Consider the following 26,404-nt stretch of genomic DNA (forward strand, 5'->3'; position numbering starts at 1 on the left):
GAGGGGTAGCTGCAGTCAGCTGGTGTCTCAATTAGCTCCAAGATGGCTGACTAATGTGGCTGGCACTCGATGTTGGCCATCTGCTGACAGCCCAGCTGAGACTGTTGACTAAAATGCCTACGTGTGGCCTCTCAGTATGATTTGAATTACTCATAGCATGGAAGCTAGGATCCAAGAGGGAACGTCCTAAGAGTAAGTGTCCCAAGAGACAGGAAGAATAGGTGGCCAGGCCAATTAGTGGCTTGTCCAGTAATGGGCCCAGCACCATTTCTGTTGTATTCTGTTGGTCAAAGCAGTTACAAGCCCAGTGCTGAATCAATGGGGGAGAGAGCTATATAGAGTGTGAACCCCAGGAGGTGTGGTTCGTTGGGGTCACCAAAGTAACAGCAGATTGGTTAGGGAGGCCTCTCTGAGGAAGTCACAGGGGTGGGAAGTCGAGATCTACAAGATGAGTATTAGTCAGGCAAAGAGTTTGGAGAAAAGCACCCAGAAAGAGAGCCTGGCCCCTTCCAGGAGCTGAAAGGCCAACATGACTGGACCAAACAGGAGGGGGTATAAAATTCCAAAACAAATTAAGGAGTTTAGATTTACCTGAAATGGAATGGGCTGCTATTTAAGGGCTTTTAGCAGAGGAGCACTCAATCCAATTTGAGTCCTTAAAGAGTTCTTCAGCTGTTTGAACAGAGTAGAATAGGAGGAAAACTGTGGGAGACCAGTTGGAAGGTTATTGCAGTAGTCCAGCAAGATAGGGTCAGAGCTTGCACCGGGTGGTGGTGTCAGAGGAAGTGAAAAGGCTGGGAGATTTTCTGGAAGTCGTTTTGACAGGATTTCATGACGGATTGGATGTGAAGACTGTGGGAGAAATGGATGTCGAGAATGACTCTAAGTTTTCTCGCTCGAGAGCTCCCCAGCCAGAGAAAATAGTGGAGATTTAGGAGAGAAAACCAAGATTTCAGTTAAGAGCCTGTTTATTTTTGAGGTGCTTATGGAGACTTTCCAGTAGCGACGTCAGGTAGGCCACAGGATAGGGTGTCTGCAGCTCAAAGGGAAGGCTGCCCTGCTGCTCATTTGTCTGCAGTCCCATCTTCTGCTCATCCTGCCAGACTCACGCTCACCCTTGTTCTCAGGCCACGCTGCATCTCTACCCAGGGGCTTGCAGTTCTCCACATGCCACACTGTTTTCACACCTAGATCTTTGCACGGGATGTTCTCCCTAACTCCATTCCAACCAGCTGGTTATCTCCTGCAGATTTGTAGATTTGACCCTCCCCCTGGCCCTCCCACCCCAAATCCAGTTTAGCGCTCCTGTCCCGGTTTCCCACAGCACCTGGTCACGACCCTTGTCACACCACGTTCAAGTTGCATCTTCACTTTTCCTTCATCTCCCCCATAGAATGGGAATTCCTTGAAGCGGGAAGTAGTTCTTGCTTGTTGTTGTGTCCCCAGCAGTAGCAGGTGCTCAATAAATATTTGTTGAATGAATGAACCAATTTCTGACTCCAGCCTCTTCTTGCTCCAATTCACATTGAATACCATACCCACACTTGTCGTTGTTAGTTTCCATCAGGTTGGCCCCTGATTCAGGGACAACATAACACTTGCCCCGCCCTGTGCCATCCCCATGCTGGGTTGTGAATAGGATTGTCGTGATACATAGGGTTTTCACTGGCTGATTTTCAGAAGTAGATTGCCAGGCCTTTCTTCCTAATCTACAAGCTCTGTTGAACCCTGTTCAGCATCACAGCAACAAGCAAGCCTTCACTGACAGGCGGTAGCTGCGCATAAGGTAGATTGGCCAGGAATTGAACCCAGGTCTCTCGCATGGAAGGCGAAATTCCTACCACTGAACCACCACCACTCCTTCTCTAAACCTCCATTTCACCAGATGGCTCCCCTCTCAAGAAGCTCCTCAGGCTTCCTGCCGTTTATTGTGTAGACAGGGGACTTGGTGCCCTCTATCAGCTCTCTTCCCCTGGTTAATTGCTTGGAAGAGAAAACCTATAAGAACTAGATGTTTTGAGCTCAGGATTTCTTGGAGGAATTATAAACAGCTTCTGCATGGGCACAGCAAGGAGACACTGTGGCAACACTGGGCGCTAAAAGGGAGGCTGTAAGGAAGGCACTGACACCTTCTCAGGGAGTCCCTGGGTATGCAAACGGTTAATGGGCTTGGCTGCTAACTGGAAGGTTAGGGTCCAAGTCCACCCAGAGGTGCCTTGGAAGAAAGGTCTGGTCATCTACCTTCCAAAAATCAGCCATTGAAAACCCTATGAAGCACTGTTCTACTCAGACACACTTGGGGTCACCCTGAGTAGGCACTGACTAAACGGCAACTGGATGGATACCTTGTCGCAGGTATAAAGGCAGGTCTTTGGGTGAGTCTCCCATTTCTATGTTCACCTTTCTTAGGAAAACTTATGCATTGAGATCCTTCAGCCACATTCATTCAAACATACACACAAAAATATGGACTTTTGAATGGGAGCAAAAACATCCCAAGTCTCAAATGGGGAGTGCTGGCTATGTGCCTACAGATGTTTAGCCACAGAAGGCTTTGTCCAACAGTATGACTGTTTGATCACCCCTTGCACTTAACAAAAATGAGTGAGAACGGAAAAATGAAACTGTGGGCATATACGAGCTTATTTTAATTGAGAAGCAGATGGCCAGGCTGAACCTCTAACCTTGACTGCCAGTCGGTGGACTTCAGTCAGCCAGTTGTGTTTTCAGTTGTGAAAGATAAGAAATAATTACAGAGCATGTTCAAAATGGTGGCAATCTAGTGTTGAAGTCTGAATCTAGAAGGTAAGAAGACAAAGTGTTTGAGCACTTAAAAATCTCCCTTATGCCATTTAAGTCTACGGCTCAACTTTCAAGCAGTCTCAGGAGCACATCGGGGCTCCTGATAAAAGAAGGTGCAGCAGAGGAGGGAAGCGAGGCATTGGTGGCCGCCATTAGAAATGCTGTGAGAGAGGCCGTGTGAGGGTTTCCCTTCAAGGAGGGCCAGAGTTATAAGGAGTGATTGCTTAATAAGTGACTTCGTTGCTGAAAAGAATGGTACAGAGGAACAGGCGTTGGATTAGGAACCTAAACTACCTACTTTTAAAATGAAATGGACTCTTGTCCTAATATGGTGCCTCTCGAGCGTTAGCATGAATCACAATCACCTGGAGCTCTTGTTAAAGGCTCTGTGTCTCTGATTCAGCAGGCCTGGGGCAATGCCATGGTTAACACACTTGGCCGCTAACCGTGGTTAACGCACTTGGCTGCTAACCAAAAGGCTGACAGTTCGAGTCCACACAGAGATGCCTCGGAAGAAGGGCCCGATGATCTGCTTCTGGAAAATCAGCAACTGGTTGAAAACCCTTTGGAGGACAGGCCTATCCCGCCACACATGGGGTCGCCATGAATTTGAGACAGCAGCTGATTTTAGGTCTGGGATGAGGCCCAAGAATTTACGTTTCTATTGAGTTCCCAAGATTTCTCTGGTCCAGGAACCACACTTTGAGAACCACTGCTAACCAATGGGTCTCAAGCTTACCTACACACTAGAATCACTTCAAAACCAAAACAGTGCCGTCGAGTCCATTCCAACTCATAGCGACCCTATAGGACAGAGTAGAACTGCCCCACAGAGTTTCTAAGGAGCTCCTGGCGGATTCGAACTGCTGACCCTTTGGTTAGCAGCTGTAGCACTTAACCACTACGCCACCAGGGTTTCCATAGAATCACTTATGGAGCTTTTAAAATATAGCAAAGTTGGGCCCTGCTCCCTAGGATTCTCATTTAATTGGTCCAAGGGATATACAGGCTCCAGAATTTTTTAAGTCCTCTCCAGGTCATTCAAATGTTTGCCCAAGCTTGCAAACGGCTGCTCTGAACTGCGCCACCAAGTTGTAAGTAGATTTTAGGTCAGTTTTATTACCTTTCTGCAGAAAAAACATAAAATTGATGGGAAGAGATGCAAAGTTAGGTCAACACTCAGGGCACCACACGTATTTCACCTTGTGGCAGGTGCTTAGGTGTGAAGGAACTGGTCTCTGTATAATGCTGACTTTTGAAAACTAAATGTTTCTTTTTAATGATGAAATATATATAACAGAACATTTGCCATTTCAGCCATTTTTACATGTACAATTCAGTGACATTAATTATGTTCACCATATTGTACAAGCATCCTGACTGTGAAAACTGAATCTTAACAAAGACACGGTGCAGCTCTCCTCTCCCGGCTTCAGCTCACCACCCACCCATGCCCTTTCAGGCCAACAGCCACCCTTGGCTTCGGTCAGGACCAACGCACTGTCATTGCCATCGAGTCGGTTCCAACTCATAGCAACACTATAAGACAGAGTAGAACTGCCCCATAGAGTTTCCAAGGAGTGCCTGGTGGATATGAACTGTTGACCTTTTGGTTAGCAGCTGTAGCACTTAACCAGTAGGCCACCAGGGTTTCCTCAGTCAGGACCAAAGCACTAGGCTAACTCCCGTTCTGTGCCTCTGCCTAAGGCATTTTCTTAATGTGAGTCTCTGTGTTTCTCAAAGAGTGAGAAAGCCAAAGGTACTCCTGGAGATAACTTGGGACTTGCCTATAATTCAGACAATGCATGGCCCCAACACTAAATAGCACTGTGCAACTCATGCCCTGTCAATTCTCTTACACCTTTCATGGCCAAGGAGCAGGTCTCAGTTCAATACTCTCGCCAAGAACAGTGAGTGAAACAAGGCCCAATGGCTTCAACTATACATCTAGCCAGAAATTAATAGCATTTTTTTCATTGTATTTATTTTTTTATGATGACCTCTTCTTTACGGCAAGAGAAAATTTTTTTTTTTTATTTAAGATTGCAATATAATGTTTCCTTTTTAAATTAATTAAAATAAAAGAATGAAATGAAATGCTTAAGCCAGTAAATAAATTTTTAGAAATAGTGCAGGTGGTGGGAATGTCAAAAGAAAGCAGAGGTAGTTGAAGAAGGAGTGGAGGCAGTGTGGTTCACTGGCTGTGATGTCTAAGGTTCTGTGTCAGCTTGGCTGAGCCATGATTCTCAGTGGTTTCACCGTTCTGTATTTTGGCAGCTATGTAATGATGAGACCTGCTTTGAGCAGCCAATAAGTTGAAAGGGAGTTTCCTTGGGAATGTGGCCTGCATCCAATATATATATGGACTTTCTGGCAAACCTTGCTGGCTTTTTCTCTGCTCTGGATCCTGCATTTGGCCCATCATCATCCGATGTCTGGTTCTTGGGACTTGAGCCACCAGCTGTCTTACCTGTCAATCTAGGATTCATCAACCTCTGCAGCTACATAAGTCAGCAGAAGCCTCCAGCCTAATGCCTGACCCAAGGGCTACTATTTTATGAGCCATTTCCTTGATACACATACATACATATATATACACACACATGCGCACACACACACACACATACATGCAGTCCTGGTGGTCCAGTGGTTAAGAGTTCAGCTGCTAACCTAAAGGTCAGCAGTTCAAATCCACCAGCCACTCCTTGGAAACCCCATGGGGGCAGTTATTCTCTGTTCTATAGGGTTGCTATGAGTCAGAATCAACTCGACTGCAATGGATAGATACGTACATATATCACAAGTTTTGCTTCTCTAGAAAACCCAGGCTAAGACATTTGGTACTAAGAGTGGTTCTAGAGAAACAAAATTGTAAGGATGCATTTTCTAAATTGGCTCTCAAGTCTGGTTAGTGTTAAAAATGTTAATGACTCTGCTTCTAGTAGTAAAGAGGACACTACTAATCCATGGCTGAGGTGGCAATACAAATGTGCAAAATATCACCCACCACCAATAGATCAAGTATTGGTGAGAAGTGAGGCTCTGGATGATCATATATTTGATATTTTTCTACAATTTTGTCAGAATGAGAAGTATAAGGAAGCTGATTGGTTGGTTCGTTAGCAAAGTAGTGAAAAAAAGCGATGAGCTCAGGGCTTCAGAGTCAAAGTTCAAGAGCCACATAAATTACCTCAAATTTGCCACGTGTGGCCCTGAAAGAAAGCCTTATTCTTGTAATAACAGAGCTGATATTGCTGACAACCGAACTGAGAGTCTTATAGTAAGAATGGCTAAATTTCACAGCCAGTTGAATGCCCAACCTCAAATGGTGTCTGAAGTTAAAGTGAGGGCATTGATTGGGAAGAAATGGGATCCTGAAGCATGGGATGGGGACATATGCGCAGATAATCAGGAAGCTGGGGACACTGAGACCCTAAATTCCATTGGATCATTCCTGACAACAAAACCATTAACCCCTCCACCCCTGTCTAATGAGATTAACCCAACTGTGTCTGGAGAGCCTTTGTCTGAGTCACCACCTAAGGAGGCATCCAAGTCATTGCCTGGGGCATTGCCTGAGGCAGATGCCTCACAAGACATTGCTGAATGTTCTCAAAACACATCCCCACCACCCATTTTGGCCTTATAGACCTATAACTAGACTTAAGTCCCCAAAAGCTCCAAAAGGTAAAGTAAAAAGTGTGACCCAGGAGGAGGTACACTATACTCCGAAAGAACTGCTTGACTTTTCTAATAAGTACAAAAAGGAAACCTGGGGAATATGTGTGGGAATGGCTATTAAGGGTGTGGATAATGGTGCAAAGAACATACAGTTTGATCACTCTGAGTTTATTGATATGGGCCCACTAAGTACAGATTCTTCATTCAATATTTCAGCTTGAGAGGTTAGGAAAGGATCTAATAGTTTATTAGGTTGGTTCACTGAAGCATGAATTATGTGGTGGCCTACATTAAATCAAGTTGAAGCACCAGACCTGCCTTGGTATATTATAAAAGAAGGTATCCAAAGGCTTATGGAAATTAGCATGTTAGGCTGGATTTATCAGGTTAGACCCACAAGCTCACACATGCAGTGCCCAGAGGACACGCCTTTCACCACAACGATGAGGAACAAATTTGTGAAGGGAGCTCCAATGTCCTTGAAGACTGTGATTGCTATTTTATATGTCAGATTTGATAGTGGGAGCTGCTGTAAATGAATTTAAATGCCTAACTACAATGGGGCTGATTGGACCCTGTGGTGGTAGGGGCTACATGGCAGCACTCAAAGGTGGGTGTGGTTACCATAATGGACAGTGAAGTCAAAGCAATAATCGGAATAGTTGGACCTGAATGGACATATGGTGTTGACTACTTAGTCATGGTGCCCCCTAGGAGTGAAGTAGTTGGGAAATCTACTAAATCTTTACTTAACCTGTACAAGCAGAAGAATTCTAGATCAGGTGAGTGTCAGTCTAACTTGAATCACAAGAATAGTCATGGCCCCTCAATCAATTCCCAGACTTGATCGAGTTTACAGACCCATAACCCCTTGAATGAAGGGATGGGTGAATCCCCTTGAGGAAGGAACTCGCTATACAGCCCAAATTTTATACTGTTAATCTTTCTCTCAGCCTTCCCGAAAGGAATCTATGGCCTTTTACGAGAATGACTGTTCATTGAGTAAAAGGAAATACTTAGACTTTTGGGGGATTATTGGATACTGGCTCTGAACTGACACTAATTCCAGGAGACCCAAAATGTCACTGTGGCCCACCAGTCAGAGTAGGGGCATATATGGAGGTCAGGTTATTAATGGGGTCTTAGCTCATGTCCATCTCACAGTGGGTCCAGTGAGTCCCCAAACCCACCCTCTAGTGATTTCCCTAGTTCCAGAATGCATATTTGGAATTTATACTCAGCAACTAGCAGAACCCCAATAGGATCCTTAACAAGTAGAGGAAGGGCTATTACGGTAGGAAAAGCCGAGTGGAAGCCATTAGAACTGCACCTACGTAAGAAAATAGTAAACCAAAAGGCAATATCACATTCCTGGAGGGATTGCAGAGATTACTGCCACCATAAAGGACCTGAAGGATGCAGGAGTGGTGATTCCCACCATATCCCCATTCAACTCACCTATTTGGCCTGTGCAAAAAACAGATGGATCTTGGAGAATGACAATGTATTATTGAAAACTTAACCAGGTGGTGACTCCAGTTGCACCTGCTGTTCCAGATATAGTTTCATTACTTGAGCAAATTAATATATCTCTTGGTACCTGGTATAAAGCTATTGATCTGGTTAATGCCTTTTTCTCCATACTTGTTTTGAAGGGCCATCAGAAGCATTTTGCCCTCAGCTGGCAAGGCCAGCAATACACCTTTAGTGTCTTACCTCAGAGGTACATCAACTGTCCATCCCTATGTCATAATTTAGTTCACAGGGAACTTAATAGCCTTTCCTTTCCACAAGAGATCACACCGGTCCATTACATTGATGACATTATGCTGATCGGACCTAGGAAGAAAGATGTGTCAATGACTCTGGACTTTTTGGTAAAATATTTCCATGCTAAAGGGAGGAAATTAATCCAACAAAAATTCAGGCACCTTCCACCCTCAGTGAAATTTCTAGAGGTCCAGTGGTGTGGGGCATGTGGAGATATTCCTTCTAAAGTGAATGGTAAATTATTGCATCTGGCCTCTCCCACAACTAAAAAGGAGACACAATGCTTGGTAGGCCTCTTTGGATTTTGGAGGCAACATATCCCTAATTTGGATGTGCTGCTCTGGCATATTTATCAAGTGACTCAAAAAGCTACTAGTTTTGAGTGTGGCCCAGAACATGAGAAAAATTTGCAACAGATTCCGACTGCAGTGCCATCTGCCACTTGGGCCATATGATTCTACTGAACCCAATGGTGCTTGAAGTGTCCATGGCAGATAGAGATGCTGTTTGGAGTCTTTGGAAGGCCCCTATTGCTGAATTCCAGAACAGACCCTTAGGATTTTGGAGCAAAGCCCTGCCATCCCCAGCAGATAACTACTCTCCTTTTGAGAAACAGCTTTTGGCTTTTTACTTGGTCTTAGTAGAGACTAACACTTAACCATGGGACACCAATTCATCACACGGCCTTAGCTGCCCATCATAAACTGGGTGTTGGATGTGCACAACAGAACTCCATCATTAAATGGAAGTGGTATATACGAGATTGAGCCCAAGGAGGACCTGAGGCATAAGTTGTGTAAGGAAGTGGCCCAAATGCCCAAGGTCTCCATATTTGTTACATTACCTGCCCTCTCCCAGTCTGCATGAATGGCCTCAAAGGGAGTTTCTTATGATCAGTTGACTGAGGAAGAGAAAACTCATGCCTGGTTTACAGGTGGTTCTGCCTGATGTGAAGACAGCACTACAACTCCTCTCTGGGACCTCCCTGAAGGACAGTGGTGAAGGGAAATCCTCCCAATGGGCAGAATTCCCAGCATTGCACCTGGGTGCTCACTTTTCTTGGAAGGAGGAACGGCCAGGTGTGTGATTGTATACTGATTCATGGGCTGTGGCCAATGGTTTGCCTGGATGGTCAGGGAATTGTAAGGAACGTGACTGGGAAATTGCAGACAAGGAGGTATGGGGAAAGAGCTATGTGGCTAGACCTCTCTGAATGGGCCAATGAAATGAAGATATTTGGGTCTCGTGTGAATGCTCACCAAAGGGTGAACTCAGCAGAGGATTATGTTAACAATCAGGTGGATAGGATGATGTGTTCTGTGAAAAACCACTCATCCTCTTTCCCCAGGCACTCCTGTCATTGCTCAATGGGCTCATGAACAAAGTGGCCATGGTGGCATGGACGGAGTTTATACATGGGCTTAGCAACATGGACTTCCACTCACCACAGCTGTCTTGGTTACAGCCACTGCTGAGTGTCCAATCTCCCGGCAGTAGAGACCAACACTGAGTCCCCAATATGGCACCATCCCTTGAGGTGATCAGCCGGCAACCTGGTGGCAAGTTGATTACATTGGACCACTTCCATCATGGAAAGGGCAGCGATTTGTTCTTACTGGAATAGACACTTCCTCTGGATATAAATTTGCCTTCCCTGCTGTGATGGTTAAGATTGTGTGTCAACTTGGCTGGGCCACAATACTCAGTGTTTATATGTGATCACTCCCACGTTTGAATCTACTGTGTGTAGCCAATTGGTTTAAAGGGATTTTCCTTGGAGGTGTGGCCTGCATCTGAATATAAGCAGACGTTCTGGCTTTTTGCTTCCTCTGGGTCCTGCAGCTGACTCCTGTTTGTCTGACCTCTGGTTCTTGGGACTTGAGCTATCAGCTTACCTGCCAATCTTGGCCTCACCAGCCCCTGCAGCTACATGAATCAGAAGCCTTGAGGTCTTGCCTGTCAACCTTGGGATTTGTTGATATTCACAGCCTGTGAGCAAGAGCCCTGCTTTCCAACTTGCCAATCTTGGGTTCACCAGCAACTGTGGCTACATGAATCAGAAGCTTCTATCCTAAACCACATACTTGGGACGTTCCAGCCTCTACAATCACACGAGCCATTTCTTTGATATAAATCTCTCTATATATATATTTATACGCTTTACCGGTTTTGCATCTCTAGAGAACCTAGCCTAAGACATCTGCACTCAATGCTTCTGCCAAAACTACCATCTGTGGACTTACAGATGCCTTATCTATCATCATGGTGTCCCGCACAGCATCGTCTTGGATCAAGGGACTCACTTCACAGCAAGTGAAGTGTAGTAATGGATCATGGAATTCACTGGTCTTACCATGTTTCCCATCATCCTGATGCAGCTGGCTTGATAGAATGATGGGATGGCTTTCTAAAGACATACTACAGCACCAGCTAGGTGGCAATACCTTGCAGAGTTGGGGCAATGTTCTCCAGGAGATTGTATATGCTCTAAACCAGCATCAAAGATATGGTGTTGTTTCTCCCATAGCTAGGATTCATGGGTCCAGGGATCAAGGGGTGGAAATGGAAGTGGCAACACTATTTTAGTGACCCACTCGCAAAATGTTTGCCTCCTGTCCCCATGACGCTATGCTCTACAGGTGTAGAAGTCTTAGTTCCAAAGAGAAGAATGCTCCCATATGGAGACACATTACTGATTCCATTGAACTGGAAGCTAAGAATGCTACCTGGCCACTACAAGCTCCTTATGCCTCTGGATCAACAGGCAAAGAAGGGAGTTATCATATTGACTGGTGTGATTGATCCTGATTACCAAGAGGAAATCAGATTGATATTACACAATGGAGGTAAAGAAAAGTATGTCTGGAAAGCAGGAGATCCCTTAGGGTGTCTCTTAGTGCCACCATGCCTTGTGATTAAAGTCAATGGAAAACTACGACAACCCAATCCCAACATGACTACTAATGGCCAAGACCCTTCAGGAATGAAGGTTTGGGTCACACTCCAGCAGGCAAAGAATCACGAACACCTGAGCGGCTTGCTGAGGGTAAACGGAATACAGAATGGGTGGTGGAAGAAGATTGTTCCAAATACCCTCTGTGATCACATGGCCACTTGCAGAAACAAGCAAAGTCTATCCCCAATTCTTAAGGACTAGTTGATAATATAGTCATTTCTGGATTGGATCCTTTTAAATCTGAAAGACTTAAGCCAATGTGCACACGCACACACTCAGTTATTGAATAAAATAGTGCTACCCTGCCCACCTGCAATACCTCAATGAACAGTGCCTACAAGTTGGTAAAATATATTTTATTTGTTCATACAAAGAAATAGTGTGAATTACCAGAATTTCATTTTCCTAGAAACATCTTTCTCTGTGTAAAATTAATTTGTGTTATACATAGGACAAAATACTTGATATAATTTTTTTTGTACATATTGGCTATTCTAACATCCAGGTTATAGAAAGACACACTGCTAGAATTTGCACAGTATTTCATATTACTGGGCTGAATGAAACTCAGTCATAAATTAATGTTACGAAAGTGAAAAAAAAAATCTAACCACACCTTTACTTTTTATGGATCATCCTTCTTGATAAACTAAAAAATGACATTGACTTCTGTGTCAGCATTTTAGAACATACCAAGTGTTTCTAGCTTATTGGAACCTTCCATTTCCCTTTCTTACAAAAATATCCTGGCAGGATCTGAAGCGTGTTTCTCCATAAGGTCTAAAACGCACATGTCACTAAAAATGACTCCCAAAGATAATCCTACAAAGAAGACAATTCCTCTTCCTCCATCATCAAAATAAGTATTTATTACGTAGTCACTATACCTAAAATACGTTTTTAGGTGCCACCTACCAAGTTAACATACTACCAAACAAACAAGCTCAAAGAAAGTTCGTGATAGATAGGAACAATAACAACCTCCAATTTTTTTGTTTACTTTTTCATTTGTTTTTAATGAGGAAAGAAACAAAACTGGTAGGAATAAAATATTACCATGAGTATGAGAAGTTTTCCTGTAAACTGGGAGAAACCCATAACATGTGCTAGGAAAATTTGCCAAAACATAAAATGGTGTTCGTCGCCTAGCAGCTAAAAAGTGAAGTCTGGCAGCCTTGCAGATTGCAAGGACAGGAAGAAACCCAAGGCTCAATTTTACTTGTTGCATAACTTCTCCAGGAAAAAGATACGAGGACTCAGGCCCTGTAATAACTATCACGTGACGGGGTGTAACCAGGGGGCAGATGCTATCTCAGGACCAGTTAGAAACATAAGCTAGCAGGCCCTTATGAAAAGACCCACATGATACTTGATTTATTTGTATTACATAGAAAATTTGTTTTAGTCCATCAGTGCTAATTATTGACATCCGTTTGGATTCAAGGATTTGACCCAGAAAAGAATTTTGACCCAGTTCAGTGTTCATAACTAAATGATCCTTCTATATGAACATTTCCTGTTTCAGTTTTAAGTCAAGGAATAGACAACTTCACCAAAAATTGTTCAGCCCGGGAGGAGGGCAGGGACCTGAAGGGGAAGGAAAGCCTCTTGCACATCTTTCCTACCACCTGGTTGCATGACCTTCTCTTCAATTTTCTGCAGTTCTGCAGGTCGTGTAAGTGGCTGGAAGGTGGACATGGCAAGACTAGGTTGAGGATTTGGATGTTGATTTTTATGTTAAGGAATTTTATGCTGTAACTGAGAAGAGCTGTTCTCAGCTTTATTTCCAATAAGCCTGCCGACAGGAAAAAAAAAATGTCCAATTAGCACCCTCGTACTTTGATATCCAAGCCGCAAGAGGGAGAACCATGCTATGACTGTGCTTTTCCAAAACTGCAGGCTCGGCACTACTCTGCAGAGTCACATGAGCTTTACACCTGGGGAAGGCATGGAGCCCCCGATGACCATCCTCCCACACAGAACCCACACAACAACAGCTTTGCTGCTAAGCAGAAGCTAGCTGGATCTAGACTAAAACTTGTGGGCCAATGCAAACCAGACTGTCAACAAGATATCCTGTAAAGACCAGTGACATCTCTGACTGGCTTCTTAAAATGAGTAACTTTTTCTTTTTTCATCTTTTTTCTTACACTATCAGGCAAGTTAATGTGTACAACCTACAGAACTTCCTTTATAAATGTAACAACCCAACCATTCTGACATTATGTATATCGTCCCACATATTTCTCGATGGAACAGTTATTTTATGGTTGAGGCATTCTGGTTTAGAATAGACTGAGTAGGATATTGGGTGATATTGCTATATCATTACCAACTGCCACTAGCCAGTCATTATCAATGATCCCGAGCTGGTCTGTCAACAGACAGGCTTGGGAGAACATTCTGTACCAGCTGTAACAATGCTGGCAACCCCTCTGCCAAGACCTGGCTAGAGCAAGGGGCAGCTACACATGTCAGGTTCAAGGGCTTACAGACAATATGGTGCCAGCTTTCCCAACCTGCCTTTACAAGGGCCACTCCTGGTTCTTGCTGTTGGCTTTTGGCTACAGACCATGTTGTCATTCTGAGAGAAGCTAGGATTCCCAGGGGAGAAGTTTCAGACATCTAGAAGGGGTTCCAGTGATCTCCTCTTCTGCCAGGCCACCTGCCATTTGGGGGCCTTTGTCTTTTCTCCCCATTGAGGCTGTCACCCTAGTGAGATGTGCCCACTGCAGGCTGACTCTGCACCCAGCAGTGTCTTGGCAGATGCTGATGGTGTGGGATGCACCTGACCCCTCTGGAGCTTGATCCCCAGCACCCTCGCTTTGTGCCAGAGGCTCTGCTAGCTGGTAGGATTCTTTGGTGTGTCAAAGTAGAACTGTCTTCCCAGGGACCAGAGCGTGGTGGGCTCACAGACAAACCAGAGGAGATCATCTTTATTTCTAAAACAGCAGCCAAGCATTTCACACCCGTGATCTGGAAAAGAGGGAGCTCACACTTGGATACACTTCGAGCTGGAAAATGAACCAGGAATACACAGAAGAAGATGCGGGGTCATCCTTCAAAAGCTAAAGTAAATAGGCATTGGCAGTCAGATGGCAAAAGGGTAGGTGTGTCCCTGCAAAGTCAGCGATTCCCCCATGTGCTGAGTGAACTTGGAAACCAGCCTAGCTCTGTGGTCTGGCACCTACCTCCTTGGGAACGAGGTACCACATGGACAAGGAAGCTGCTCCGTGAGGTACAACCTGCAGAGCAGAGCCACGTGGAGGCAGCGCCGCTCTGAGGTACGCAGGCAGGAGGAGAAATGGAAGCTAGAATCTGAGACCCAAGACACAAGGAAGTGAAGAATCCAGACACTGACTGAAGGCTGAATACCCGTAACAACAAAAATCTCCAAGTTGTGCTTTTCTTCGTTTTAAATAGAATGAGTAGGAGAAAATGGAAGCACCATCAATGGTGAGGCCAAGAACAACAAAATAGCAGGGTTAAACACTTTGGAATGTTAACATTATGGAGCTAACTCTCTAAAGAGTGTGGCTAGGCAGCTTAGTGAATTAATTGCTTATGAACTAAAAATAAATTATTATAAAATAGATTTCTGTACATTTTACATACATATAATTCCTCTCCATATATAAGCCACATGGCAAGTTACACAGCCTGCATCTGTTCAGTTCCAGCCGAAGTCGTGCCCCGTCATCTGGTAGAACTTGAGGTTGAAGGGCCGGTAGAAGTCCCGCAGCCTCCGCACCACCTCCGGGGCTATCTCGGGGTGGGTCCTGCCCTTGGTCTTGCCCAGGCAGTGGGGCTTGCTGCTGCCCTCGGCCTTCTTGAGGCAGGGGAAGCCCTTGGTCTTGTTGAAGTAGAAGTGCTTGTCGGTGATGATCCTCTTGAGGCCCAGGAAGTCCTGCACGCGCCCCAGCTCGCCGGCCGGGTCTCGGATCAGCCGCTCCCCGCTCACGAAGAGCATCTGGCGCAGCGGGAAGTGCAGCAGCCAGCGCTCCAGGTGCTTGGCGTACAGGCCGATCTGGATGGCGCTCCACGACGTGTCGATGAGGCCTGTCGTGCGGTTTCGGAACGTCAGGTCCTCGAAGGTGGGGATGTCGGGCCGCTTGGAGAGCGTCTGCGTGTAGTCCGAGATGGCTCTGGTCACGGGGTCGCGCACCACCACGATCAGCTTGGTGTCCTTGGACATGGCCGAGATGCGTGCCGGTGCCTCCCGCGTGACAAAGTAACTGGGCGTCTTCTCCATGGTGATCTGCCCCTCCAGGGTTCTCGGCATCAGGTCCCTGAGAAAAGGAAACAAACCAAACTGGGGTCAGAAGGGGATGCTCCTTTGGCCACACATCTCAATGTCAACACTCCCAATCCTCCTCCTTTTTAATAAAAAACCATTTGCCAAGGAGTCAGCTCCAACTCTTGGTGACCCCACACGTGTCAGAGTAGAACTGTGCTCCACAGGGTTTCCAAGGGCTGATTTTTTGGAAGTAGGTCACTAACCCTTTCTTCAGAGGTGCTTCTGGGTGGACTTGAACCACCAGCCTTTGGGTTAGCTGCTGAGCCCATTAATTGCTTGCACCACCCATGGACTCCTCCCTCTTATTACTGGGAACAATTGTAGAAACATGCAAAAATACAAGCAGAGTTTTAGAGTTTAAAGGTACGTCAGGTACTATGCACCTCAAATGTGAAGACATCTTTGTCCAAGGTGTCAAAAAAACAAGACACACGTTTCTCCATGACACTATTGTAGGTGTGACCTCTCTCTTGGTTTTCAGGGGACCCAAGTTTTAAAAACTGCTGAACGCAGAGGTGCCCCAAAAATGCAATGTCAAAGATATGTCTTTGTTTTACCTCTATGAACCTTTGGCCTTTGGATTTATGTCTTCCTAAGTAACAGCACCTGGGGCTCCTGGAGACTCATGAGATCTCTCTCTCCTGCCTTCAAATGCTCACCAAGCTGGGATGCATGTGCCTGGGCACTGGAAGAAAATGTTCCCCTGGACGTTCATCAAAAAGTCTGCCAACAACATGCATACCTGACAGCAACCAAGCATGTCGCAGCCAAAAATCAGGTGAAATTAGATGAGGCACCAACTGATGCAAAAACGTCAGAGGAAATCAATGAGACTCAACTCTAGAAGTTTCAAAAAATACCTCAGAATCCATTAAAAAAAAAAAAAAAAAAGGTATGATATCTATCACAGCATTAATTTAAACCAAGGTATGTAAGGTTGGCAGTTTGAGCTCAGCCAGCAGCTTGGCAGGAAGAAAGACCTGGCTATCAGCTTCTATAAAGATTATTGCCAAGAAAACCCTATGGAGCAGCTCTACTCTGTAACATGTACGGTCACCATGATTCAATGGCAATGGGCTTGGTTTTTTTTTGGTTTATGAAGACAAACTGATCTACACGAGATAAAGGCCATGATATTTAGACCAAAAAGCAGTTTTGTGGTGGTAAGCAGAGCAAAAAATAACGTGACTCGATGATGTAAGACCTTGGTTACAAGAAATTAAGTCAAAAGGCACATGAATACAGGTGGTATTAGAAAACAACAGGTTGCAAATGCAGGTTATTACACAGCTTCTCTTATATAACTATGTGATTGTGCTATAAAATACACGGGGACAGAGTCCTGACCACAGCTTGGGAGCCTGTGGATGCTGCCAGTCCACACCATAGGGCATTTTCAAGGAAGCCCATGTTAACTAATTAGACACTAAGCTTGGTCACAGATCTGCAATTTTCCATTAGCCCTGGGATAGACAGAGATTTCTGGTTTACTCCCACCTGGCTACTGCTCTAGGGAGTGGAATCAGCACCCAGAAAGGGAAGCAGAGGGTGAGACAGGAGGATGGGAGAAAAGGAACGAGGAAACCCTCGGGTCGGGAGGAGGGTACATATAGGGGAGAAGTGAACCATAAACCAAAAGCATCCATACCCACTGCCGTCGAGTCGATTCTGACTCACAGCCACCCTACAGGACAGAGCAGAACTGCCCCATAGGGTTTCAAGGAGCGCCTGGTGGATTCAAACTGCCGACCTTTTTTGGTTAGCTGCTGTAGCTCTTACCTACTATGCCTCCGGGGTTTCCAAACCTAAAAGCAAGCCTGAAAGCAAAAGACAATGCCTACCTAAGGTTCTACAGCACCTCGGGACAGGGGAAACGAGGGACGGGAGCTGGGAGGGCATCAGGTGAGATGCCTTCCTGGGAAACAGACTCCAGGTGTGTGAACGCAGGGACTCTATTGCTCCCATCCCAGTACATTCCTACCAGATAACATGCTGTCTAGGACAGTCCAAAATCAAACCAAACCCATCGCTGTCAAGTTGATTCTGACTCATTTTAACCCTATAGGACAGAGTAGAGATGGCCCATAGAGTTTCCGAGGCCATAATTTTTACAAAAGCAGAACACTACATCTTTCTACTGTGGAGCCCCTGGGTGGGTTCCAACTGCTAATCTTTGGGTTAGCAGCTGAGTGCTTAACCACTGCACCACCAAGGCTCCTGTCTAGGACAATAGCAGGTGTTTAACAATTGGTGGGATAAATGGTTAGTGCCCTTGGCTGCTACCCAAAAGATTGGAGGTTGAGTCTACCCAGAGGTACCTCAGAAGAAAGGGATAGCAATCTACTTCTGAAAAACCAGCCAACCGTAGGGAGCTCAGTTCTGTTCTGACACATATGGGGTTGTCATGAGTTGGAGTCGACTCCACGGGAACTGGCTTTTTTGTTGATAAATATATGTTGACAGAATGAACGGATAAGTAGTCTGGCTGATGAGCCCTCAATGAAAATATTAAAGGTTAGGAATATGGGCTTTGCTATAAATGGGCCGGGGTTGAGTCCTTTCTCTACCACTTACTAGCTGTGTGACCAGGAGGCAAATTACTTACCCTCTCTGAACCTCAGTATCCTAATACGTAAAATAGTAAGAATTTCACCTCCTTCGGTTCTTAGGAGCCCTGGTGGCACAGTGGTTAAGAGCTCGGCTGCTAACCAAAAGGTCAGCAGTTCAAATCCACCAGTCGCTCCTTGGAAACCCTGTGGGACGGTTCTATTCAGTCCTATAGTGTCGTTATGGGAATCAGCTCGACGGCAATAGGTTCAGTTGTTATGAAAATTAAATAAGGTTTATCACATTGAAGCAGTTTAGCTTAGCAGTTAAGAAATATGGGTTCAGAAGTCAGACTATCTGGGTTCAAATCCTGGCTCTGCCACTTATAAACTGTGCCATCTTCAACAACTTCCTTAGCTTTCCTGCCTCACTTACAAAAGCAGAAATAATTATACCTACCTTGTGGGTTTAATGAGGATTAAAACAATTAATAATCATAATATGCTTAGAACATACCTGACATATGGTATGTACTTGACAAGCATCAGCCGTTATCATCATTAATGTTATTAAAGTGCTCAGCACAGCTTATGGTACATGGTAGCTGCTGTGTATATAAGAAAAAGAAACATGTTAACTAACTAAATACTAAATTTTGGCCTCCAATCTACAATCTTCCATTAACTATGGGAGAGAGATTTCTGTTTTATTCCCATCTGGGCACAGGAATAAAAAAAGACCATTTCCACAACGTTTTGGACCAAATATTTACCTCTCAGTAGGGCATTCTAAACTTCCAATTTAAAGCCATCCCTAATCCACAACTCCTCTGCTGAGCACATCTGTAGAAATGATGATATAAATTGTTTATCACGAAAGCCAGATAGGGCAGTTCCCTGGGAGAGCTGCTGCTTCTAGGAACGGGCCAGCAGGGAGCTAGAAGAGGACGTGTCTCCCTTAAAGACCTCCTCAGTGGCACTGCAGCCACCATCGGCTGAGCTAAACCTGGATTGACCTACTTTGCCTATTAACCACTAAGCTTAACACAGCAGCAGCAGCAGGCTAATACGATGGTGGGGTAGAGAGAGCCCTGGCACTCAGCGTATTTTGCATTTCACTCAACAGCAAGTCCAATCTGATAAATTCCAAGTCTTTCGCCTGTGTTAAACCATCTGCAGTTGGACAACCAACCAGAGATCAATATTCAGAATCAAAGTGCTATCATGGAGATTCATGGAATTCCAGGACTCAAGGTTCTTCACAGCTATTGCAGGGGGTGTGGTTTCTGGCGTCTGTCCTCAGGGACGGCATAGCCTATCCTGGGCTCACTGGGCTGGACTCTCAGCCCCACCGTTTACAAGGTGTGTGACCCTGGGAAGGCCACTCCACCTATCTGTGCCCCCGTCTTCTCTACTGAACCATGAGAAACATGATGATGACTGCCTGGTCAGTGAAGCTAGTCTGTGCACAGCACTCAGCCCGAGCCCGGTCCCTATGCTAGGAAAACATTATCAGTTTTCTCATGTTGACAAGACTTTGGCAAGGCTTTAAGGAAGCAAGGTTTACACACAGGGGACCTGCCACCCACTTGATTCCACCCCACAAAGGAACAAAGGGGAAGGCTCAGCTCCTGGGAGGGGACAAGGAGCAGGAGTGCTGGACTCTGCTCTCAGCCTGCCTGGGCTCTGAGCTCTGCTGCCTGCCCTTCCTCAGTGTCCTCAAAGGAGGGCCTGATGGGAACACCCAGAACAGCTAAAGAGGCAATCGTGAATATGAAACCCCGTAACGAAGCACCGGTTGCTGGCCAGCCAATTCCGACTCATGGCAACCCCATGTATGTGTGAAAAAACCCACTGCCATCAAGTCCGTTCCAACTCATAGCAACCCCATAGGGTTTCCGAGGCTGTAAATCTCTATGGAAGCAGAACGCCACATCTTTCTCCCCCAGAGCCACTGGTGGTTTCGAACCGCCAACTTTTGGTTATTAGCAGTAGATCAGTTTACACACTGTGCCACCAGGGCTCCTTATGTATGTGAGAATAGAACTATTCTCCACAGCGTTTTCAATAGCTGCTTTTTCAGAAGTAGATTACCCGGGCTTTCTCCCAAGGCACCTCTGGGTGGTCTCAAACATGCAATCTTTCAGTTAGCAGCCAACGAAATTAACTATCTGTACCCCCTAGGGACACCAAGGACAGGGGAGATCTACGTTATACTCAAGTCCAAAGGCAAAGCCTCCTCAGCCACAAGAAAGGACTTCCTGAGCTGTGAAGAGGCTGACTGTGCTTGGCTCCCCTCTGGTCATTTACCCATTCTGGAGTAATAGTGCCAGGGGACCCCTCTCCCCAGGAAGTCACTCAAGGGACCTTCATGACTTTCTCTGATTATCTCTTTGTCAAAATAATGGAGATGGCAGAGCAACTGCCATGACAAAGGGACTCTCTGCCCTTCTCCGTTGTGGGCTCCAGAGTCACCCCCCACCCAGGGTGCTTGGCTACAGACCAAGGCAACGAGTGGCTCACAGGTTAGAAGCACAACAGGGTTCTCCACTATTTCAGCAAACATCTCCCGAGCCCTCTCCATGGAGTTCCTAGGGGGAATAAAGTTAGAGTGCTTGCTGCTAACTGAAAACCTGGTTGATGGTTTGAGTCCACCCAGAGGCACCTTGGAAGAAAGGCCTGGTGATCTACTTGCAAAAGAAAAATCAGCCTTTGAAAACTTCACAGCGCACAGCTCTACTCTGACACGCACGGGGTCACCGGGAGTCAGAGTCGAATTCAGTCGCAACTGGAGGTGAAGGAGCCTCTTTGTGGAGGGCGGGGGCCCATCTCTCGGGGGCACTGGGTTCCCAGAACACCCCTGTGGAGCCACCGAGTGGGGAACACGGCAGTGCCTGAGAAGGCTGTGGGGGGCTCTGGCATGTCCAGGCAGCTATAGCTAAGTCTCCAGTCTCCTCCTGAGCCGGTCTTCTCCCAACACGGCCCCACCTCCGCCACCTGCTCCTGGAGCACAGTCCTCTCCACCCGCTTCATGGGCTCCCTCATGGAGCGTGGCCCTTCTCCTCCCCTTCGCCAGCCCAGGCTCCTGCCCTCCCGCTCAGACACCATTCTGGACACAGCAGTGGCTCCCAGATAGAAGAGAGGATGAGGAGGTGGCCGAGGGCGAGGCTCCCCTCACCCGCGTCCTGCGTGCCCACCCCAGCTACACCTGCTGCTGCCCCAGCCCATTATACAGGGTAATTGGGCTTCTCATTATGAAAGCCAGTTTTTCAAACTCAGAGTCACAGCTGGTAATTATACAGTGTTTGGAGCTTGCAAGGACACTTTCCCATGCATTATCTGATGGATTCCTTCTCGGCCAGGCTCGGAGGTAGGTGCTGTAATCCTCAATGGAAGACTGGAGACACTGAGGCTGAAAGAGAGAGGGTGCCTTGCCTGCAGGGTGGAGTCAGGACTTGGAGGCTCTCCCCGAGGTTTCTCTTTTCATCATGTCGCACCCCTCTGTCCCACAGCCCTCCTTTGTACCTCCTGAATAGGACCGAGAAACTCACCACAACACACTGGGCATCTGTGCTTTTTTCTCTCCATCACAGACTAGGATCTTAATAGTAGGTATTTCAGTGCTAGGATGAGGTAGCTGCTGGCAATAATTGTTCAAACGTAAGTCATTTTAAACAATGGATCTCCGGTTCACATTCTCCGCTGTTCGCTGCATTCTATGGGGCCTGTAATACTACCATTCACCTAAACAGCTCCGCTCTGCCGGCGGCCCCTAGCCCCCTCTCTCCCACACGGGTGGGAAGGGATGCCTCTCTGGCAAGCACGTTAAGCCCAGCACAGATCACCAGTAAAGGCTTGTGAAGTGATGTGGCTGAACAGCACCTCCAGTCCAAGTCTGTCTGTCAGTTGCCACCGAGTTAGCCCTGATCCACAGCGACCCCTGAGCAACAGGACTAAACACTGCCCAGTCTGTGCCATCCCCATGATCCGCTGTGAACTGAACTGCTGTGATCCACGGGGTTTCCAAAGGCTGATTTTCAAAAGTACATGCCAGGTCTTTCTTCCTAGTCTGTCTTAGTCTTGAAGTGACACCTGTTCAGCACCATAGCAACATGCAAGCCTGCGCACTAGGATCGAATCCGGGTCTCCCGGAAGGAAGGCAGAAAGTCCGCCACTGAACCACCACTGCCCTAGCCCAAGCCTAAGGTGAAATGTTCACAGCCCAGAAGATGCGTCCCTTAGAAGCCTAGGAGATGGTAAGCAAATGTGAGCCACCTGGTGACTGCAGGAGGACACTCACAACAGAAAGCCTGAGGGGTGAGACAGGTCCCTCAGGGAGCCCTGAGGGGAGGCAGACTTCTCCCCACATTAGGGCCTGGGGCACCAGTGGTCCCAAGCCAGGAGCCTGGGCACCAGGAGGGTTTAGAGGGGGTATCTCATATATACAGGGAAGCTCTGCACAGCCTCTCTGGCTGTCATTTCATCCCTGGACACACCTTAGAATCACCCAGGCTGCTTTTAACAAACGCTAAAACCCTAGGCTTCAACCCACACTGACTGAACCAGGTCCCCGGTGGGTGGGGCCCCAACACTGGCATCTTACAGGCGACTGTGATGTGCAGCCAGGATTGGAAACCATCTTTCTGTGGAACCTGCGGACCCGGGGCTGACGTGCACTTCGGTCATTGACTCCACTGATGTCCATGTGCACCCGAGTGGGGACAGCGTGCTGGGTACAGAAGGCCACCGTGGTGGAGAAACACAACAGCAAAACTTGTGAACAAGAGCAGAAAGTTACTCAGTTCATCCAAGACTTGTCATTTGAGTCAAAGGGCTAGAGTTACAGCTACCAAAACCAAACCAAACCCATTGCTGTCGAGTCGATTCCAACTCATACCAACCCTACAGGACAGCGTAGAACTGCCCCGTGGGGTTTTCAAGGAGAGGCTGCTGGATTCAAACTGCTGACCATTTGGTTAGCAGCCAAGCTCTTAACCGCTGTGCCATACAGCTAGGGCCTTACAAAGGGTCCTAGGCTCTCTCAGCTGAAAGTAGTCCAGCTTCCGAGGGAAGTGGGGGCAGACGCCCCCATGGCCTACAAATTACAGAAAAAAGAACAAGCGAAACACAAGCAGGCTTCGTGCAAAAGGATGAGAAGGAGGCTTGCTGCCCCTACACACACTCCTCAGCAGCTAGTCATCAAATACAAGTCAGCCTCCCGGTAAACCACATGAGGCAAACCAGAGGAAACCAAAGACAAGGCCGTCTCCAGCAGTGCGACAGAGAAGAACTAGCAGACAAGCTAATTCTGTCATCACCAAGAGCTAGAGGATACCGTCACCAGCAGAAGAAAGAAAAGGAAACAGTTAGGAGCAGGACTCGCCCTAGATTCTCTGATTTATGCTTGTGCCAAGTGCGTCGCTTAAAATGAAAGAAAATTTTCTTCTTAAAAAACCCTGTGGAACTGAAATGATTTAGTGTTAAAAATGACCACTGGGTGTTTTGCTGTTTGCTAATCTTGAGGCCAATTTTGCGAATCTTGCAGAATAAGACAGACTGGGGTGAAAGGCCTGGTGATCTCCTTCCAGAAACTCAGCCACATGTGTTAACCATTCACACCACCCAAGGACCCCCGTGAACCTCAAAGGGCCCCACAAACCCTGGCTCCTTCATTCTCCAGCTGCTCGGGAAAGTAGAAAAATCTTTCTCTCTATTCATGACAAAACTGAGAATCGTAAAAGTTAACCCGTCATAATGTAAGACAGGCAGGACAAGGGACTTTCAAACTTTCTGATAAGTCAGTCTGAATCCACCAGCCGCTTCTTGGAAACCGTATGGGGCAGTTCTGCTCTGTCCTACAGGGTCGTTATGCGTGGGAATGGACTAGACGGCAATGGGTTTGGTTTCTGGTTTTTATTTTAAGAAAGGACGTTCTTCAGTTACTGGGGTCTCTGAGGGCTCTGCGCCCTCGTCTTGCCCAATATGGGCTGCTGCAAGCCCCTCGCTCACTCCCTCCTGTCCTTGGCAGTGACACCCTGATGCTCTCCCTGTCTGCTTCGCAGGGAAGAAAATGACAGCCCGTGCACAGGAAGCTGGGGGTTTTATGTTTGGCTCAGCATTACTGGACCGGATGCCTCAATCTCCCCATCACAGGGAGACAGATGAGACCAGCTCAGGAGGCAAACTTGAAAGAATAAGATTGAGGCTGCAGCCTTTTAGATAAATCCGGAGTGAGGTGGGGGAGGGGAGGGGACACTTCCAATCAGCAAACTTCAAAGCTGCCAGACCAGTCCTGGAGGTGAGAGGCACTGGCAGGTTTGGGGGTGGGGCGTCTCCCCCAGGTTTCCTTGGCACTGGGTCCTCTAGGCCAAGGTGTTAAAACACTTTCTAGGAAAATACAGGGAGAAGATAAAGAGGAGGTCCCACAGCCAACACAGTCCCAGCTGCAGGATTCTCTGTAGGAACAAGCGTGAGCCAAACTATTAACTTCTCTGAAGTCCAAGATGCCCATTGATCAGTTGCTGTCGAGTTGACACCAACTCACGGTGACCCCAAGTGTCACAGCAGAACTGTGCTCCATTGGGTTTCAATGGCTGATTTTTCAGAAGTACATCATCTGGCCTTCCTTCCGAGGTGTCTCCAGGTGGACTCAAATTTACCAGTCCAGGCCGTTAACCATTTGCACCACCCGGGGACTCTGAAGGCAAATTACCAACCCCAAATAACATGCCTTGGTGTCTTCCCGTCTCATGACATTATAAGCCACAGTGAACTTCAGGGATACAAAAAGAAAAGCTACAGTCGTCTCTCCTTTCTTCTACGGAAAGCTGAGATGCCCAGGGATGAGAGGGACTTTTTCTAGAAAACCTGACACAGCCATGGGGGCGTGAGACGGGAATCCCAGCCCTCTCCTGAGAGCTGTAACTTGAACTGTAAGTTGTAACTCAGTAAAGTTCCTTCTTGAAAGGAGTTGTCTTCCTAGTTGTTTAGTTTGGGGGTGGGTGGGAGGAAGATGTTTATCAGTCCAACCACTCCTTATCAGGAGCCGCCTTCCTTTCCAAGGGAGCCTCAAAGCCCTCTAGTTCTCGGCCCTTTAAAAGGCTTGTTTTGTTTTTAGGTGCCAAGTCGTTCAGATACAGTAACTCCATGTATAGCAGAACGAAACACCGCCCGGTCCTGTGCCGTCCTCACAATCGTTGCTCTGTCTGAGCCCATTGTTGCTGCCACTGTGTCAGTCCATCTCCTTGAGGGTCTTCCTCTTTTTCACTGACCTTCTGTTTCTCTGTAAATAATCTCTGCCTCTATTAAAAAAAAAAAAAATTTTTTTTTTTCCTCTATTACTTCTCCATAAATAATTATCTCCATTTGGGGCAGAGGTCTGCATATCAAAGAACTCCTCTGGCAGAGTTTAAAATCATTTAAAACAAAATAGTAAATTGTCTGTTGCTCTGGATTTCTGCCTGGTTGGTGGGGCTGCCGGAAGTGATGTCATCAGTCATTATAAAGTTTGTTGGGTCTTTTTTCTTTACTTTTTTTGTTAAGGTAATGGGTAGAACAGACGGAAAATAACAAAGGCTGGATTCCCCTAGCCCTCCTCCTCTCCTCACTGCCAGCCCCCACCCCCACCGTGAGGATTTGGCCTCCATTGTCTGAGAATTTCAATACTGCTCAGAAAATGAAACGCCTTTGAGTGCTGTAAGGGGGTGGGGCGCAAAAGAGCGTCCTGCTCCTCTGGGTCAACTCAAGGTTCCTTTCATTTTGGCAGGATCCTTGGTTATAGACCCTGCTTCACAAAGGGCCCGAGTTCCTGTTCCTGGAAGGGGTGGGGGGTGGGGGTGGAGGGCATGGGGGTGGAGGGGGTGGGGGCAGGGGGAGGCGGGGGTGGGGTGGAGGAGGTGGAGTCGGGGGAGGTGGGGGTACAGGGAGGGTTTCAATTAGAAGCTAATAGCCTTTTGTGGGAGCTCTCTGGGGTCTTGCCCACGTTTATTGGACCTCACTGTATGCTGCGACAAACCATGTGTAATCAGAGAAATCTCTGCCCTGTTTCCTGAAAAAACCTTAAAAAATCATTAGAAGGAAAGAAAAGAAGTTTTCTGGGAAGCAGACTTTTGAGAAAGTAAAACCAGCCCTGCCAAGGCAGGGGGTGGGGGTGATGGCGGGGCTGAGTACCCAAAGAGAGAGAGTAGCCCTGCAGAGCCCCGCTGAAAAAGGCCACTCTTGACATGGCTCTGCTCGGTCCTCCTCCCACAGACTTCTCCGCGGCACCTGGGTGGCTCTCTGTCTTGGGTCCGTTCTGGCTTCCAGTCTGTAACAGGCTTCTTTCTTTGGGGTGGTGAACAGGCCCTGGCAGGG

The 26,404-nt window shown here is 46.9% G+C and overlaps 1 protein-coding gene across 1 annotated transcript in view; it reads right to left on the reverse strand.

The window, feature by feature from the left end:
- Positions 1-14,787: 14,787 nt before the first annotated feature.
- LOC126063281 (heparan sulfate glucosamine 3-O-sulfotransferase 3B1) overlaps positions 14,788-26,404 on the reverse strand; it is a 51,212-nt gene continuing 39,595 nt past the window's right edge. The window contains exon 2 of the mRNA XM_049861556.1: positions 14,788-15,498. Coding sequence (XP_049717513.1) covers positions 14,880-15,498 — 619 coding nt within the window. The 3' untranslated portion in view covers positions 14,788-14,879. The remainder of the gene's footprint in view (positions 15,499-26,404) is intronic.

This window comes from Elephas maximus, chromosome 19, assembly GCF_024166365.1.
Source record: "Elephas maximus indicus isolate mEleMax1 chromosome 19, mEleMax1 primary haplotype, whole genome shotgun sequence".
NCBI lineage: Eukaryota > Metazoa > Chordata > Mammalia > Proboscidea > Elephantidae > Elephas > Elephas maximus.